Source organism: Ceratina calcarata, unplaced genomic scaffold (genome assembly GCF_001652005.2).
Source record: "Ceratina calcarata isolate Rehan_Ccalc_2016 unplaced genomic scaffold, ASM165200v1 scaffold71, whole genome shotgun sequence".
NCBI lineage: Eukaryota > Metazoa > Arthropoda > Insecta > Hymenoptera > Apidae > Ceratina > Ceratina calcarata.
This window is the reverse complement of record NW_017178369.1, coordinates 205723-223011: the sequence shown is the minus strand read 5'-3', so window position 1 is coordinate 223011 and position 17289 is coordinate 205723. Positions and strand designations below refer to the sequence as shown.

Sequence of the window (17289 nt, the reverse complement as noted above, 5' to 3'; positions counted from 1 at the left end):
TATCTTAGCTCTACTTACGATCGTATCAACCGCCGCCGCCCCTCTTTCTTTTGCATCCTCTCTACCGCACGCCTACGACACATCCAACCTCCTCGATTTCGTCCCGACGCGCTCTACCAGCCGGCCCTAGCCTCCGACGGACTTCCTGCCCGCGAGACCGCGACGCCTCGCGACGTTACGCCAATTATGTAACCCGTTCTTTCCTCTTGGAATTCCTCTCGCCTTCCTCTCTCGTCCGCCTACCCCGCGACGCGTGTACCTCGTCGCACCTACCCTTTGTACGCCGACCGCTCCTCTCTTGCCCCTCCCATTTTGCACCGGTCGCGGTTCAACATTATTTCGGGAGTGCCAGCCAGCCTGCCAGAGCCCCGCGTGCAAAGGACAGGGACGGCCAGACTCGCCATCCTCGCGAACCGTCTCTCTCTCCTACACCTCGTGCTCGTGCGTCCCGGGATCGGGCAGGCGCATTATCGCGCGCAGCTCTCGCTCGCGCCGCGTTCCTCTCCCGCATTGTTACCCGCGTCTACGTTTTTTCCTCTTCTTCTTCGTCTTCGTCTTCGTCTTCTCGTCGTCGTCCTCTTTTTCGTAGCCGCGATAACAGCGTGCGTCAGATTCCACCCCTGCGCGGTCGTTCGCCGGAACACGCGTGCCACGACGCGCTTCCGGCACCGCCGACGCGTACCCCGCGGATCGTTTCGATCCTACCCCTCGTGTCGCGTCGTTCGACTCCGACGGCCCTCGTTCACAGATGTTACGTAAGCGTACAGGAAACGTCGGTCCGCGCTGGAAGGCTCGGATTACACGCGAGGCGAGGCGATTCCGGTCAGTTCTGGCTCGTCGTTTTTTCGTCGTTACGAAAACGTTTTCGATCTCGAGTCACGCGCACGTGAGAGAATTCCGCGTGCACGAAAGCACGCGGTTCCACGACTCCGGGGGCCGATAACGGTTTTATGAGAGCGAGCGCAACCCGTCCGGTCTGACTGGTGTCAGTAGGGAAGGGCCGCGATCGGTCAGACCGGCCAGTAGTCCAGATCCCCCTTTGATTCGGCCATTCTCCACAGGGGAATAATCATGCATAAAATTCCACTGGCTCCGTACGGCTCGGCCCTTGGCTGCTCCCACCATTTCCACGGGCGCACGCCTTTGCTCTCCCCGATTCGCTTTGTCCTGAAATACATCGAAGGCTCTCTGTCTCGCTCTCTCTCTCTCTCTCTCCTCTTCTCGCCTCTCCCTCCTTCCCTTGCCGATCTTTCTGGCTCTCTCACGCGCCAGCTTTCCGTCCTCGTCTTTGTCCTGCTTTCATAGTATCGACCCAATACGGCTGACCTAGACTCACTTGCAAGGAAGTGTACTCAACCTTTGACACTTACTCGCGGCGCTGACGAAACCGGCCGCGATCGATAGCCCGTCAAAACTAATTACGCACGTGGGGAAAACGGTCGTCGCCGTGCGCTGACTTCGTCGTAAAGACAGACAGACAGAGAGAGAGAGAGAGAGAGAGGTATCCTCGTTCCAGGACTCTTTTCACCGTGTTTGTCAGGCTCGGGTAGTTTACGATCTCGAGGAACACATCATTATCTAAGGAACCGGACGAGCATGTAGGTCGTCATCGTTCGCGCCGCGACGTGTTTGGTTAACGGCGTACGCGTGGGCGGATATTTATGGGATAAATAGGGAAGTAGTTTTATGGAATGGACCAGGACCGGGAGACGTCACGGTGCTTTTTCGACGAAACGGTTGAACAGTAATCATGACTATCTATCGGCCTGTGTTCGCCAGTTACGAATATATCTCAGTCGTGAAAAAGTCCCGCGACAGGAAATCCGCGGAGAATAGGACGAATTTATGCTTCCTAGAGGGCTCGGAGATCCTCGAATTCCCGGGGTCGGCCGGTGGTGAGTCATACGGTTTTTCGCCAACTTTATTATGCTCGGCATTGATTTTTCCCGAGACCGGAATGGAACACGCCATGTTATTCTTCCCTGGGTCAGCGTGGTCGATTCCTTTCGTGTGGCTCTGATTTCGTTGCAAGGGGAACGATCCCCTCGAGAGGAACTGCGCGTCGATTTCCTTGCGACTTCTCCTACCCGCGTACTCGATTCCTCAGGAATTCCGTAACACGTCTCGAAGGACTCGCGGTATATCGGAAATACTCCGCGAATCTCTAGAAAGTTTCTTACCTCCTGCAACGAGAAGAGGGACCTCGTCGTACGTACGTATTTGCAAACTTTCAAAAGTTTATATACAATTTTCGCGTCGTTCGGTTTAACATCGTCGTCTGAACGCGAACGTCTCGTGTCTCTCGTTGCATCTGGTCACGCGTGCGGATGACTCGTCGTCATACGTCGATCGTCTATTTGGGTTACGACGATCGATACCGGTGAAAAATTGCTCGAGACGCGACGGCGGCGAGCCACGTGTCACGCTTTATCGACTCGAATCAATTCGAATTTCGATTCGGAATCGGGGAGAAGCTGGGCACGCGCGATACTTGGTTCCATTTTTCTTCACGGCGATTGCCGCGTCTCGATCGACTCACCGTCGTCGCGTGCCGTGACTTCATCGATCCGTGATGCGTCACGCTGTTTTTAATCGTGCGGTCGCAAAAAGTTTTCGACCAGTGCGAACGCAAGAACGGGCGACGATCAAGAATCGTTCCATTACGCGGCGACGCGAATGCTGAAAGCGTCGTTATTTTATCACGTTCGACGAAAAGGTTCGCCGGGGCAGTAGAATAGGCTGGTCGGTGTTCTCAGACGCGTCTTCGTCTATCGCTGCTGGTACGCGTCGTCATGCTGGATTAAAAATAACTAAGACACGTGTGTGAAACTGGTCGAGCGTGCGCGGCGGCCAGAAATAAAGCAGCGGCCCGTCGATTAACTTTTCCGAGGCGAAACTTTAAACTGCCGGCCCGATACCTATGCATGCACCGTCGTTGCGCCCGCGATAATTTTCCTCTTGTATGCCTGCCGACGGATATACCGTCCGCTTCCTGTGTTAACAGCTATTTTAACCTTCCCTCTGGAAACGGTTTTTCAGAGACCGTGCGCCTGCTCTTTTCGGTCGAACGCGAACGCCGTGATCGCCCGACTCGTTTCCTCGGTTATTCATCGATCCGGCGTGCGAGTCTCGAGGTTCATAAATTTAAACGAATCAGACTCTGCGAGGACGCGAACAAAAACAAAAGTTCGTCGATACGTCGACGAGACGAATAAAGGGTCGTTCGTTCCTGCGTACAAACGAACTCGTTCGCGAGAGCAACGCGAAACGCCGTTTTATGAGGAACAGCGGCGGGCACGATTCCGGGCCAAATGGGTCAAAGACGACGCCGCGGGATCGGAATCAAAACCGTCGTCGGGCGTCCGGGAAAATTAGCCGCGTTGGAATTGTTCTAAAATCGCAACAAACCCAGTGGGCAACCGATAACGAGGAACAGATACGGTGTTTGAAATTGGTAAGGAGAAACAGCAGACTCCGAGTCGTTCGGAATAGCAAACAGTATGATTCAGTGGCGACGAGAAGCGGTTCGTGATCGGGAATCATTAGGGAAAAGGTCGTCCGCGGCGGACGTGATAAAAATTTTCTTCTTTCAGCAATACGTTTTGATAACGTGACTCGGTAATGTCTAGAAATAATTGAACAGAACCTAATACGATGCTCGAGACCATCGGGGAATCGCGTTTCTGGATAATTCACCGAGATAGAGCGTGTATCGGAAGCACGGCACACGTTTAACGCTAACGTAATACGATAATACGCTATAATGCGACCCCTTCGCTCGCCCGTTTTTAAGCCGTTACTCTTTATCTCTGGCGATCGATAACGAGTAGACCGCGGATTTAATTCGTTTGCGGTAGAACCGCATAGATCGCGTAGAGAAACATTTTCCACGCCACGCGTGGGCATTAGAAAAATTCCCGGTCTAATAATACTTGCCGTATGCAAACGACGCGGAGTCAATCGATCCTCGATTTAAGCCGTTTTTTAATCAACGCTCTCGGTCCCGCTCGAACGGTTCTCGCGGTTAATTTTAGACGAAGCATCCTTGATACGTAATTGCATCATATTTTCGTTGTCTCGGCGCGGGAACGCGCTCTCTGTCGATAGCCGAAGCGTAAGATTAATGAAAAACCGTTGTCTAAGAATTCGTCGGATCGCTATTAATGGAAAAAATATCGGTCGATCGGTGCCAAAAGGATTGATACGCGTCGACGTCGACGTCGACGTCTAGTCTGTCGGTACTTTGGCACTCTTCACCGGGGCGGACACTTAACGCGACCGTCTGCCAAGTTTCTTGATTGCCGTAAATCATCGGAATCCTCTGTTCAATGTTTAGACGTCTGTTCTGGAAAATATCGTCGATATACCCAGCCATTACCTGTTCCCCGTTCGCATAGGTGGGTATCATCGATCCGTCCGGTGATATAAGAGACGCCACGAGCTCGTAACGGATTTCACGAAAAAACCGACTAACGACGAAAACGGTATTCGATGCACTGGACGCGCGGCGGCTCGCCTGCTCAATGAAAAGTTAATCGACTTCGCCACGCGAGTCCGTTCTTTTCGACGAGCCGCGCCTCCCCGTAGCTCGACTCGTACTACTGAGAGTCGCGCGGCCCTTCGCCCGTGTCCATCCCAGTTAATTTCTCTGCTCTCTCGAATCGGGTCGAGTCAAGAAACGAACAACGTTCGTTGGGAACGCTGACTCGATTGTTCGAATGGATACAGCGCGACCCAGTTTCGCGGGGTACATCGCATATAGTCGACCTTCGTCTCCCCATTTGCTTATTGGTGAGAGTATTTTAAAACGCGATATCAATGAATGATCGATAGGAACGGCGAAACGTTGTACGGCTCGGTTACCGCATACTATTTCTAATATGCTCGGGAGAAGCCGTGTAATTACCTGACTCGGATGGTTCCAAGGTTTCCCCGGTTCGAAATCGTCGAACGGTCCCGCGGATCGTTCGACTCTGCTCCCAAAAATGCGAGAAATATTCCGACGTGCAAAAAGTTAATTTTCATGCATCGGTGCTCGGTGGACGATCGGCCGGAACGCGAAACGAACGCCAGTTTAAGGAGAGCGACGTCGGGACAGGGTGGGGCAATTTGAAGAGCGTTCGATAAAACGTTTAAAACGATTGTTCGGCCGGAGTCTCGGCGCTGTCGGTAAACAGGGTGAACATTTGGTCGTCCCCTCTCGATGCACGTAACAAAGGAGCGCGAGAAACACGGGTATCGGCCGCACAGGCCGGGGGTTTGGGTTTACGTTACTCGATCGAGGAAGGAGGGGCGCGAGTCGAGCTCTAAAGTGCAATTTCCAATACATCTCAAGGCCTCTTCGGGCTGCACTAGTGTCCTTAACGCGCGCACATAGTTGATAGGGATCGATAGCTGGGGATTATTTTTGCACTGTCTTTCGTGACCCATTTTTCACCCCATTTTCACCGCGCGGCGTGTGCCACCGATACTCTTAATTCCCGAGTAGGCGCGCGGCGATTTTTCGTGGATCGCCGCTCGATCGTTCGTAACGCGAGAACCCGATCCGCTCGCCCTCGCCTCGCATCCGGACTCGCGGCTCTGTGGAAGACTGACAAAGCGAAATCAAGGACGCCGCTTATTATTACTAAGGGCTTCGATACCGATCAATACCGTATAATCCAGTAGCGTACAACGTTTATCTGCACTCGACGGAGAATGCAACCTCTTCGACAGCTTTTTCAGCAATTCTCTCGTCGAGAGAACTTACGAGATTAACCGATTCGCCTATAGAAACCCGCTATAGCTTCCTATTAAATTTAGAGCCCGGTTCTAGATCGGCACGCGGCTATACACGCTCATTGAAAAATGTATCCACGCTGTTAACGACGAGATATTTTAAAACACGGTGCGTGCAACCGTGAAACGGAAATTTTTCGCCTGCGAATCCGAAAGGCGCGGGTTCAAAAGCCTGCGCCTCTGAGGCTCTTTCATCTGTCCTCTGAGAGACCGACGGGGTGCACACGTCGTCATCCACCGGCAGCAATCTTCCTCCTCTCGATTACTTACCTCGTTCTTCATTTAGCAAGAATTTCTCGTATTTCACGGTTTCTATGGAGGCCACATTTTTTTATTAGACCGTCGCCAGGGATATACACACATCGGTGCACGAGCCGTGCTCGCGCATGCCTCTATACTCGGCTGGAAAAGCGATAGGTATGGAACTCGGAGACGGAAGTTCCCTGGCAACTTTCTACGGTCGATTCTCTAAAAAGAGCGTCTGCTAAACTTGGGTTAATTTTAGCCGCGGCTGAAAGAGGGAACAGGGAAAGGAAAAAAAAATAGCAATTTTCGTCCGTTTAGCGCGCTTAAAATAAATTCCACCGATCAACGTTTCATCTCGTAGACGCGATAAATTGTACAGAAATTCCTTAAACTCCTCGGGTAGGCGATGGAGAATTTCTCAGCAGCGAAATTCCTGTTACCTGCTGGTAGATTCTCGCTAAACTCGCGGCACTTGGGTGTCCCACTTAACACAACGTTGATTCACGAGGACAATTAACTGGAAATTACTCTCGAGCGGTGATTCTTTTGTCGCGAGATAACCGGCAGGCTTTATCAAAATTCCGTTAGACCTCGATATCGCGAACAATGGTAACAATTTACGTCACGTCGTGACTCGATTCGTTCTCCGAGGAGATCTCGACGAGAACTTTTCCGACCGGTCCTTCCCTTATCGCTTCCCCTCGCCTCTTCCTATCGATACCCCGGCGTTATCTGTCACTCGTGACGCACGAGCGATCGTACACGACCTGAAAAAAGGCTATGAGTAGCCGTAGTAACGGAGACGACCCTTCGTTTATCTGTGCTAAATTTTTGTTCAAAATTTAATACGCTATTTCGTATGATAATTGTCTGACGGGTAATGGGCGTTTCGCCCGCATGATAATGCAAATCGGACGGCACGAACGACCGTCCAGAAAATGAGACGACGGGAGGGAGGGCATATCTCTGGCGGATGAAGGATCGGCGCGGCCTGTCCTGAGATCGATGCGTATTTCTGCATGATCTGAAAAGGACAAAGAAGCGTGCGCGACGCGGTTGAAAAGAGTCGAGGGCCCGCGTGTCGGACGCTTTTAATTTCCTGTTCATTGACGTCTGATGTGAATTAACCTTATTGCCGTTTAACGGTTTATTTAGCTTTCTGGTCTAATCTTAACCGGCGCATTAAATCGCGTATAATGGTGTCACGATTGTTACGTTCGTTGTAACACTTTCGCTCGCGCGCGATGTCCGGTACACTTGACGCCCGTGCCCCGAGTATTTATACGCGAACCAGGATAGAGAGAGAGAGAGAGAGAGAGAGATGGTCGACTCCAATAGAACGCGTTACGAGTCCTAAATTCAATTAATATCGCCCATCAACGCGGTGACGTTGGAGTTCCTCGTTAACCCTGGAATACTTAATAATTCCCAGCGAACGTGGACGCCAGTTAGCAGTTGCATTCTGGTGGGAAAGTAATTTTTATTGTATTACACTCTCACGGTATAAACCTCCAGGATTAAAAGCGATTTTATCAATTGAAACGAGGCGAGGGATTCCGCGAAACGAAAAAAAAAAACGAGTTGCGGCTCTTTGTAGATGATGATACGAGCCGCGTATCGATCCACCAAGATTCGTGACGTAATAACAGCGTGTGCGTCACGGTTCAGGAATACGAGGTATCCTGATAGCCGTTCTCTCAGAAAAACTTAAACGTTTACACGGCCGATCTTTTTTCTTTTGTCTTCTACGCGGCTTCTGTTTGTCAGCTCTCGCAGTTCGCAACTAGATGCGAATGATTCACCGTCGGTGATCGGCAATTTCTAGGCGGGTCAATGTTGACGTGGTTACGTACATATGTATGTAGATAGGCATGGGTACAGAAGGGAAATTCGGGCAGTCGATAAGAGCGAACGGTGAGTCGTTTAAAGAGATAGCGAGCGGCGTGTATTTGTAGAAAGCGCACGGTATTGCTCTTGGAGGGATAAGAGTAGCGCATGAAAGCGAACAGTTTGCTAAATGGTATGATTCATTCAAATGAGCACGTCCGAGCGTCGGACAGAATATGTAATTTATTAAAGTACTATAAGGGTTAAACGCGCGGAGGGTATCGGAATTTTATTTCCGCACGACCGACGCCGTGGAATGTTTGTTTTCCGAGTAATTAAATAATCGGGCGGCGCGTGGCGAATGGTTAATTTCGCAACGACTCCTCGTCGACGACACGGTTCATGTTTTTCCGCACGCAGGACCGATTTTGGGCGTGGACGACGTGGGCGACGACCCAAACGTTAGGGCAGGGTAAAAATAAACGGCTCGTCTAATCTACGCGAACTTTCCCGCAATTAAACCGATACGAGGAAACGATAATTTCATTATCTATGCGTGCGGAACTTTTAGAGGTCGCTCGGTTGTAAAGCCTCGCGCGATTATTCCGCCGGGTTTTATTAATTCATCGATCAAGTTTTCGAGTCGAGCTCGAGCGGGATTTGAACGAGGCAGGCGGTGCGCGTTAAGTATTCCATCGGTCGGGCAAGTTTCAGCCCTGCTAATTAGGTATTCGGTAGGGCTACAAACGGGAGAGAGGATGTACACGGTCTCGGTAGAACGGGTATCAGCTGCCACCAAGATGGCAGCGTTTTCGCCAGAGCTCGTACGAAATCGTGGAGCCTCGGTTCCTCCGTGTCGTGCCAAGCCCATCGTCGACGTCCCGTTCCGATGGGCAACGCACGATCCCGTTCGAGTACCGTGTCACGGATTCTCCAGGTTGTCCCTCTTCGTTGTCCGTATTACGACGAGCAGATCGGAATTGCATCGTTGCTTCAGGGCGAGGGTTGGTTCCGGAGGAGGAGGAGGAGGAGCCAGGGGTCGCGGCAAAGGATAAACTTTTTCGTGCCGTGGACACCGGACTTCCGATCGTTTCTTTGAAATAGGATCGGGGGAACGTCGGGCCGGAATAATTTGATTAAAATGCCTGGATACACGCGAGTGAACCCGTTCGGTAGTCGTGCCGCGCAAACGTGTTTATCGCTGCCCGCCGATGCTCCCGGCTAAAAGGAATGCCTAACTCGACTTCGGTATTCGCTACACAGAAAACTATCCGTCCGGATATTTGTTACGAAAGGATTCGAGGCGCGTACGACGAAAGGATCGTAGGTATGCATAGATTCTAGGCGTATCTACGCCCACGGCCAAGTAAAAAAAACAATGGCGACGCTTAGCCGACCGAGCCCGTCGGATCCCCTATACCGCAGCCGTTCTCTTCGGTAACGCATTCAAAGCAGCGCGACTTTTCCTATCGTCGAAGAAAACGCGATCCGAGTACATCGCGAATCATGAACGTTCGTTGTTACTCTCGTCCCTTCGAGGCGCATGCCCCGTGCCCTCAGCACTAACGCGTCCCCTTTCCTTCCTGGCCGACTTCGGCTCTTTTCGATCTTCTCCAAATATGTTCGCTCCTTGCCTGTACACGGCGACCAGTCAATATTTGCCGTATGCTTAACCGACGCGTGGCAGAACCGCCTCGTCCTTTGAACTCTTCGTTAATATACTAATGGGACCGAAACAATTAACGATCGACGGAGGATTCCGAGAACTTTTAGGACGTACGACGGACGGTTTCAGAGGTAAACGAGTGTAATAAAGCTACGTACGTGCGTGTATGTATGTATCGTATAATATGTTCGCTCACGGGCGATCGTAGTCCGTTTCCATGAAGCCACGAAGGCGTTGCGTTTGGCGTGACGAATACCGATTAGCATTCAATATCGCGATGTCGTTGCGTTCCGTGAAGACTTACCTCCACTCCTCCTTCGAATCGTGACGCCTGTAACGAAGAATCTATCTTGTTGTTCTCGCGCCGCGGTGAATCAACGATTACCGCACAGTCGATTTTATCCGCTCCGCGCGAGAGGAAATCGTTGAAAGTTTGTAGATCTTTTTACGCTCGCCACCCGTGTCGTTAAACCGAGACCGCGATTTCGGGCGAGCCTGAAATTACCGCAGTTTTATGCCGGCTCGATTCTGCGAATTAGTTTACTCGGTCGTGTTTCAAACGGACACGCAATTCTTATTGTCAGAAAACCCGATGACCAAATTTAATTACGATACGACTGAACAGAAGAAGGCGCGGTTCTCCAGCGACAAACCTGATTCATTACACGCTTTCTCTGCACGGCTCGCATTTCTAACGTTCGGAAAATTCCATTCATTCGCGATGTTTTCTTCTCTCCTAGCCGCGGATCCACGCGTCGCGTTTATTTTTCCTTTTCCAGTCGAGAAATATCACCGACCGAACGTGTATATCAAAATTGTCTTCTCGTCCTCTCGCGGCTGATATCTTATCACAGTTAACTTTAGATTACTAGATCCCCTCGCCTATCTGCTCCCGTGATTTAAGGCGAAAAGGGAAACTATTTATCTCGCGATGCGAATTTCGACGCGAGTACGCCAGATTGAAATACAGCCTTCGAGCAAATATTTTCGGTGACGCACGCGCCTTTTTTTTCAGTAGCGAATTGTCACGAGCCATAAAAAAGGCAACACCTATTATTGTGCCTTTTTTATTTCCGACGTTTTATCGCTTGACGCAATTCCGGAATGGCAAACATCTCGCCCTACGGTTTACGATTCACGGTTCGCCGTGCGTTCGTCGGCTTATCGGTAGAAACGTTAGTTACGAAACTATCGTTAATTCTTATTTTTATTCACACCGACACGGACAGCGATTCTTCAACCGATTCCGAAGTCGTAATGCTCTGTTTCTTCGAAATCCTCGGATACTCGAAGTTGGCCACGTGGCCGGACGGCCCGAAGGGAAGCGGATCAATAAATTGGGTGGCAGCGCGCGGTGTTTCGAACTCCGGACCGAGTTTCCCCGTGTAGACCTCGGCTGGGACCGCGAGTGCCGCGAAACAAGCGAAATTCGAGTACGTAACCTGTTCGCCCCGAGGCTCTCGCGTGTCCACGTTCAAATATATCCTTGCCGCCTCCCATTGACGTCACCACGCGATACCGTAGAACCGCGTCAGCGTCACGAACCGTTTACACGATATTTTACTTCGGTACGTTATGGCGGTTTTCGAGCCAGACCCCCGGTATCTGACGATCTGTCACGGTCGTTATCGCCGGTGGTCGGGCGTGAAGGTCGCCGCGTTCTCTCTTCTCTCGCTCTCCCACCATCGTCTCCCCAGGTATCGTCGTCCGGCGTCGCCCTCGAGGAGCGCGCGCGCCCGTCAATTCTTACCACCGCGAATTCGTTCAACCCGGCGGCGACGACGCGCCTCGTCGAGACGCTAGCGTTCCTTCGCGGAAAACGTTTCTGTCCCGGGGTCCTCCCTTCTCCTCTTCTTTCGCCGGCCTTGGATTTATAAATATTCGTCTCACGATCAGTGTGTATGCGTTACGTGCCCGAGTGAACGCCGGTGATATGCGCTCCCTGTTCTTTGTAAGTAACGTGCACGTCTTTTTAATTAGCGACAGTCACTCCGGTCGAATCGTTCTTCTTTTTTTTTTTTCTTCTTCCTTTTTTAATTGGAACGAGATCCGTGCGCGCGTTCGACGAACAGACAGAGGACGTTTGTTTTATTTTCCGCACGAGAGAGCGGAGCGCGCGACGAGAACCCGGGACTCCGTGAATGGATTATGCATGGAGCGCGCGCAGCACCGCGAGTAATTGCATACATATGCACTGTAAATCTCGCGTGTCTCGCGGCTTAATTGTCACTCCCGCTAAGGTCGTTTCGTTCGACTTCCTCGTGCATCCGTGTTTCAATTTTTTTTTTTCTCCCTTGCTGATCGACGCCAACTAAATTGGAGCATCGGCTACTCTTATTTGCCGGTCGGTCAGCCTCGTATCGCCAGATGCATCGGCCCGATAACGCGCTATCGGTATGTATCGTCCCGGTGGATGTCGATCGATCGCTATCTGTCATTAACATACTTTTTCGATACGCGTTTTATAATAGACGGCTTCTGATAACGCGGCAGATACGAGATTTCGATGTGGCACAGTTCTTTAAATCGAGTACTCCGCTGTCATTTCGTCAAAATTCACTCGACAGCGTCCCAGCCAGACGCTCCGAAAGTTTTAATTATTACCCCGGCCAGTAGTACAGCGTTTTATTATATGTACGTCGGTGTACGAACAACGTGGCCAGGTTCGACTTTAATTGGGATAGACCGGCACGTGCGGTCACGGGTAAAGAGTACAGTGAATTCTCTTTAAGGGGCTCCAGAAATAAGACAAGCCAGGTCTGTTGTATCGCTGTCGGAACACGTGCAACACTAATTATACGCGGTTCGTCCGTGCGCATTGGAATAGAGCGATTTTATACGATTCAGTGAAAACTGATCCCGTGGGGCATTATAATTAGCGGCCGAAGAGTTATTGTTGGATTCCCGGGGATTATTAATGGATCGATTGTCGTTCACGGTTCGCGGATCACGAATAGGAAAAAGATTCAGGTCGGAAACGTACTGGGTCCCGCGAGTGCGAGCGAGCGAGCGAGGCACGTTTACAGGTATGACATAAGACCGCGGTGGGTAGTTCGTCCTTGGGACCAGGGGTTGGCTCCGGGCGAGATTAAAAATCGAAACGCGACGGGAGTGAAAATAGGGGCAGTTGCCACCTTTGCGCTTAGTAAGGCAGTAGTTAGTCTTCCCATGAAATCAGCTTCTAATTAAGGAAGCCCTCCCCTGGTCAACAACTCCGCACGCATCCAACCTATTATAGCCGAGAGAGAAAGAGAGCGAGATTACTCGATTTCTTTGCAGGCTCTGTGCGTCATTAGCACTCCTCTGCGAGCGAGGAGAGATTTTATCGCCTAGAAAATCGGCCGTCGTAATTGGAACGATAAACAGGACTCGGTAGCCACGCTAGACAGTTTTTTTTTCGGTTCCGTCTGTCGTATCGTGTAGCGTTTAAAAATAAAGTTGCGATAACCCTGCGGCGAGGAAGGAAAGAAGTTCGTTTAAAGGTTCGATAAGGATTTGTCGACATCGCCTCTACTCCTCCTCGACTCGAGCGAGCCACGAGAGTGGAAACGCTGAAGGGGAGCTCCGCGTGAAAATAGTTGAACTTGGTAAAAGGATTCCGTTTCCTCCACTCTTTGGTCAAAGTCCCTTTCTCTTGGTTTGCCGCTCTGTTTGCCCCGTATTGACTGTGCCTCTCCAGCTCAATCAACGATATCGACACGTACTCTCGAATATAGAGCAGCCAGGGAAAATATCTGTTTCCTCCGCCGCTCCAGCCAAGGAAATGGCCTCTGGCTGCTCGAAACAATTACTTCGGTTAAACAACGCTCTTTAAACAAGAGAGCCGAGTTATTGGGAAAGAAAGAGAGAAATACCGGGGCGATTCTATTGAGGCTTGAGCGAGAAAAGGGCGCAGAGACGTCGGCTAATTAACACCGTTAAAGAATGCGATCATCTCGGTTAGATCATTGCTGATTCTCGTTAACAGGAGTCTACGGTTGAGGTAATCGTTCAGGTCGGGTGTAATACGATGAAAATAGAGTTGTGAGTAAAAATTACGTAAACGCGTTGAATGAATCAGGTTGAACTTTCGAAGTGAAAATGCGCGCGGCGGCGGCGGCGGCCAGTCGGCTCCGAGACATCGTCGCCGTCATTGTACGATGTGTCGCTCTTGAATTCCTACGCGATATCGTAAATTACGTATTGCGAAACGTCGCGCGTGCCCACGCCGTACCGTTAGAATCCGTTACGACCGGTATTAAAAAAGTGGCCGCAACGATCAACCTGTTGTGCTTATTGTCGTTTTTATAGAACACGAATCGCACGCGTCACGTGTTGTCCACGGCGGGGATCGATAACGGATCCCGAACCGTGGATCATCGTGATTCAGGAAAAGGGTTCATGGGATCGTGTCAGTCAAGTGTCATCGAAAATTGTGGAAAAACGAGTCACACACGTGTACTCGATATACGTGTACGTATCTATGAGCTGTAAGTGGAACTGTAGGAAAATAGCGAAACCTGGGTTAGTACGCGCACGGGCAGCCAGAGGGCAACACGAATCGATTACTACTTTGCTAATGGCTTATTTCACTTAACACGCCTTGCCGTGTCGGATCGGTTCGTGCTCGCTGGTTTGCTGGCTAGAACGCGGTGCGTGCGCGTGTTGTGCGTGTGTCGTGATCCACGGGGAAAGGATGAGGCACCGTGGCTTGGAGCAGTGAAAAGCGGTCGGTTTTCCACGACGATTCGCGATCAGTGCACCGCGTCAACACGTAAACTGTCACCAGAAGGTAAACGGTTCGGCTCTCTGTGCTGCGTCCGTGGCTCTGTCGTCGCTCCGTTCCTTTTTCCGCTGTCGCACGTTATTTTTAGACGCGCACGGTCCGTCGATGTCCGCTCGATCGTGCTTCTGACATAATTCACTCGAAACGAACGTCGGCCGCGTTCGTGGTTTTCGCTCGCCGCGGTACATAACCTCGTCGACCGAGCGTCGGCGTTCGATGACAGCCGAGACCTTAGCTCGCGAACCACCTTTCTTCGTCTCCTCTCGAGCGCCTACGCGTTTCTCTTCTTTCTCTTAGTCGATAATTTTCGGGTTCACTGACTCAGATTTCTCCCGTTCCATCTCCGGGAACCTCGCACGAACGTCTCTGAGAGCGGTGACTTCAAAGTCGCGGGAGAGCTCGCGAGCTTCACTCGCGTTCGGAACCGGGTTTTCCAGGAGATATTGTTTTTCCCCGAGGGCAAATAACGCGCGTGCCACGAACGTCGATGTTGCTCAAGCATCCATTTTCGTGCTGATAACAGCGACCGTAATAGCTTTTTTCGGGGGAATTTCTACGTTCACCGTCATAATTATGAAATAATGACACATCTGCTTGAATAACAGTGACTCACGCGCCATTATCGTATGCTAATCGTTTAGTATATTCACGATCGAAAAGAACAACGCCATAACTCGATCCTGATGGAATGGCAAATCTTAGATGTAAGAAGCGTGTCTTGATTAGCGACCTGCGATGAACGTTTCGTTTGTTGCTTTCTGTTACAGCTGTTGGCCCTCCAATTTCCTGGAGGCCGGTGGTGTCAGTGACACCAGAGAATAATACGAGCTGCTAGCGTGAAAGAAGTGCAGTAGAGGTTGGCTCAGGCCAACTCCAGCGGGACGAGGCAAAATGGCAACAGTAGACGGCCGACCAGCCCAATATGGTATCACTCTCAAACAACTCCGCGAGCTCATGGAGCTCCGAGGACGAGAAGGTGTCAATAAAATCAATAGCTATGGTGGTGTGCAGGAGATTTGTAAAAAGTTATACACTTCACCCAGTGAAGGTGAGATCACATTCCTTCGACGAACAGTCGACTCTTACATAGTGGAATGCGAAAGATGTTCATGGGAGGAATTGGTTTTGTCGCGCAGGTCTCAGCGGATCGGCGGCAGATATTCAACACAGACGGGATACGTTCGGTTCGAATCTAATACCTCCAAAACCACCAAAAACGTTTCTACAGTTAATATGGGAAGCTCTTCAGGATGTCACGTTGATCATCTTGGAAGTAGCTGCATTGATTTCGTTAGGTCTTAGCTTTTATCAACCGGCGGATGATGAGGAAAGCCGTAAGTGTGACATTTTTCATTGGATAAGAAACGAGAGCACGGTATCTAGATTTTGTATTCTGACGCGCGACGATATTACTCATTGCATAATACCGTGATAAGTGTATCGAGCCCCGACATCGGATTAAGTAGAACGTTTCTTGGAACTGTTACAGATTTGATAGACGAGGATGAGTCGAAGTACGGCTGGATCGAAGGAGCTGCTATATTTATTTCTGTGATTTTGGTGGTAATAGTAACAGCTTCCAATGACTATTCGAAGGAGAAACAGTTCAGGGGCCTCCAGAGTCGGATCGAGGGTGAACACAAATTCTCCGTGATTCGGCAAGGAGAAGTCAAACAAATCTCGGTGGCTGACATCGTCGTAGGTGACATTTGTCAGGTGGGTTTAGTTCGATTTCGCAAGCGAGCGCGGTCTCGTTGGACGATACCAGCGCAGTCGTAAGAGCCGGTCGGCCGTTTTTCTCAAATACACTCAGCTGTCGCGAATCGCTGAGGATTCGTTGATCGCGAACGCGTTCCTCTTTAAATTGGACGATGTTCCGATTCAGATTAAGTACGGAGATCTTCTGCCAGCCGATGGTACCCTCATTCAGAGCAACGATCTCAAAGTCGATGAGTCCAGTTTGACCGGAGAGTCAGACCATGTTAAAAAGGGGGAAGGGTTCGATCCCATGGTACTCTCAGGTGAGCAGATCCACCTTCCGCCGCGTACACTGCGAATCGTTACGAAACTCGCTTCATGATTGTCCGTGCGTCTTTTTCAAAGGCACGCACGTGATGGAGGGCTCCGGGAAAATGTTAGTTACTGCGGTGGGCGTGAACTCGCAGGCCGGTATTATCTTTACTTTATTGGGTGCTGCTGTTGATCAGCAAGAGCAGGAGATCAAGAAGATGAAAAAAGGTACGTGAACGAGATCCCGATGAGAGACGGTTCGGTCTATCTGAGGTGTGCCTTCCGACTTTATTTTAAACACTGTAGGATACGATCGGAGTAGCGTAGCTTTGGGGGGATTCGCTCTATCGATACGGAACTGTATCTTGTTCTCGAACAGTTTGCATTGAAAATAATTTGTCGAAACTCGCTGCTCCTCTCGCATAGAGTAAAATCGATTAGAACTTTTTGGCTAGTGATGCTCCCTCGCTAGTTCGCCGCGAAGAGGAGTAGCGAGTGTTTAGCATGGCACAAAATACGTGAAAAATAACGTAGAGTCAACAATCGACGCATGGTGTTCAATTATTATGAATTGGTGTGAGAATATTTTTCTGCAAATTTTGTTTCCTAGTTACTCGTTGATTTTCTGTATTTAGCATGCGTTTGCGATACTTCACTAATGATCGTTCTTTTTAAAAAGAACGTATGATCCGCGGTATTTTACTTTTGTTCAACGGCACTCGTTTAAAACGGGAAGATTTTGTTCGCTGAATTCTATAGTGAGCGAATCGATAAAAGTTGAGTCGCACGTTGATTACAGCTACTATTCTTATGATCATTATTGGCTAATCACATCATGCGCCTTATTCTGAGATATTTATCTGCCGTCTGCATTTGGTTGTAAATGTTTGTACCTCTGTCTTACGTGTTCGTGTACAGAAACCCTTCGTTGAATGACCTTTAGGCATATCTTTTTTAATGTTACCTCCCACTCGAGATCAATTCTTGCTTTAAAAAG

At 50.2% G+C, this 17289-nt stretch overlaps 2 protein-coding genes across 16 annotated transcripts in view; one reads left to right on the top strand and one right to left on the bottom strand.

Annotated features, from left to right (window-relative positions):
* The window catches only part of LOC113464979 (uncharacterized), a 35750-nt gene extending 35435 nt beyond the window's left edge, over positions 1 to 315 (bottom strand). Inside the window, exon 1 of the mRNA XM_026817930.1 lies at positions 19 to 315. Coding sequence (XP_026673731.1) covers positions 19 to 83 — 65 coding nt within the window. The 5' untranslated portion in view covers positions 84 to 315. The remainder of the gene's footprint in view (positions 1 to 18) is intronic.
* PMCA (plasma membrane calcium-transporting ATPase 3) overlaps positions 1 to 17289 on the top strand; it is a 55499-nt gene that overhangs the window by 4961 nt on the left and 33249 nt on the right. For 12 of the 15 annotated variants that reach the window (XR_003389820.1, XM_026817916.1, XM_026817915.1 and 9 more), the window contains 5 exons: positions 15050 to 15330; positions 15419 to 15616; positions 15772 to 15998; positions 16168 to 16303; positions 16386 to 16520. Coding sequence is in view for 14 of the 15 variants with exons in the window: in XM_026817916.1 (XP_026673717.1) it covers positions 15174 to 15330; positions 15419 to 15616; positions 15772 to 15998; positions 16168 to 16303; positions 16386 to 16520 (853 nt within the window). In the remaining variant the exon portion in view is untranslated. Of the gene's footprint in view, positions 1 to 11384; positions 11469 to 13676; positions 13970 to 14087; positions 14289 to 15049; positions 15331 to 15418; positions 15617 to 15771; positions 15999 to 16167; positions 16304 to 16385; positions 16521 to 17289 lie in introns of those variants that run through there. The other 3 variants (XM_026817910.1, XM_026817909.1, XM_026817908.1) reach the window with 3 other exon arrangements.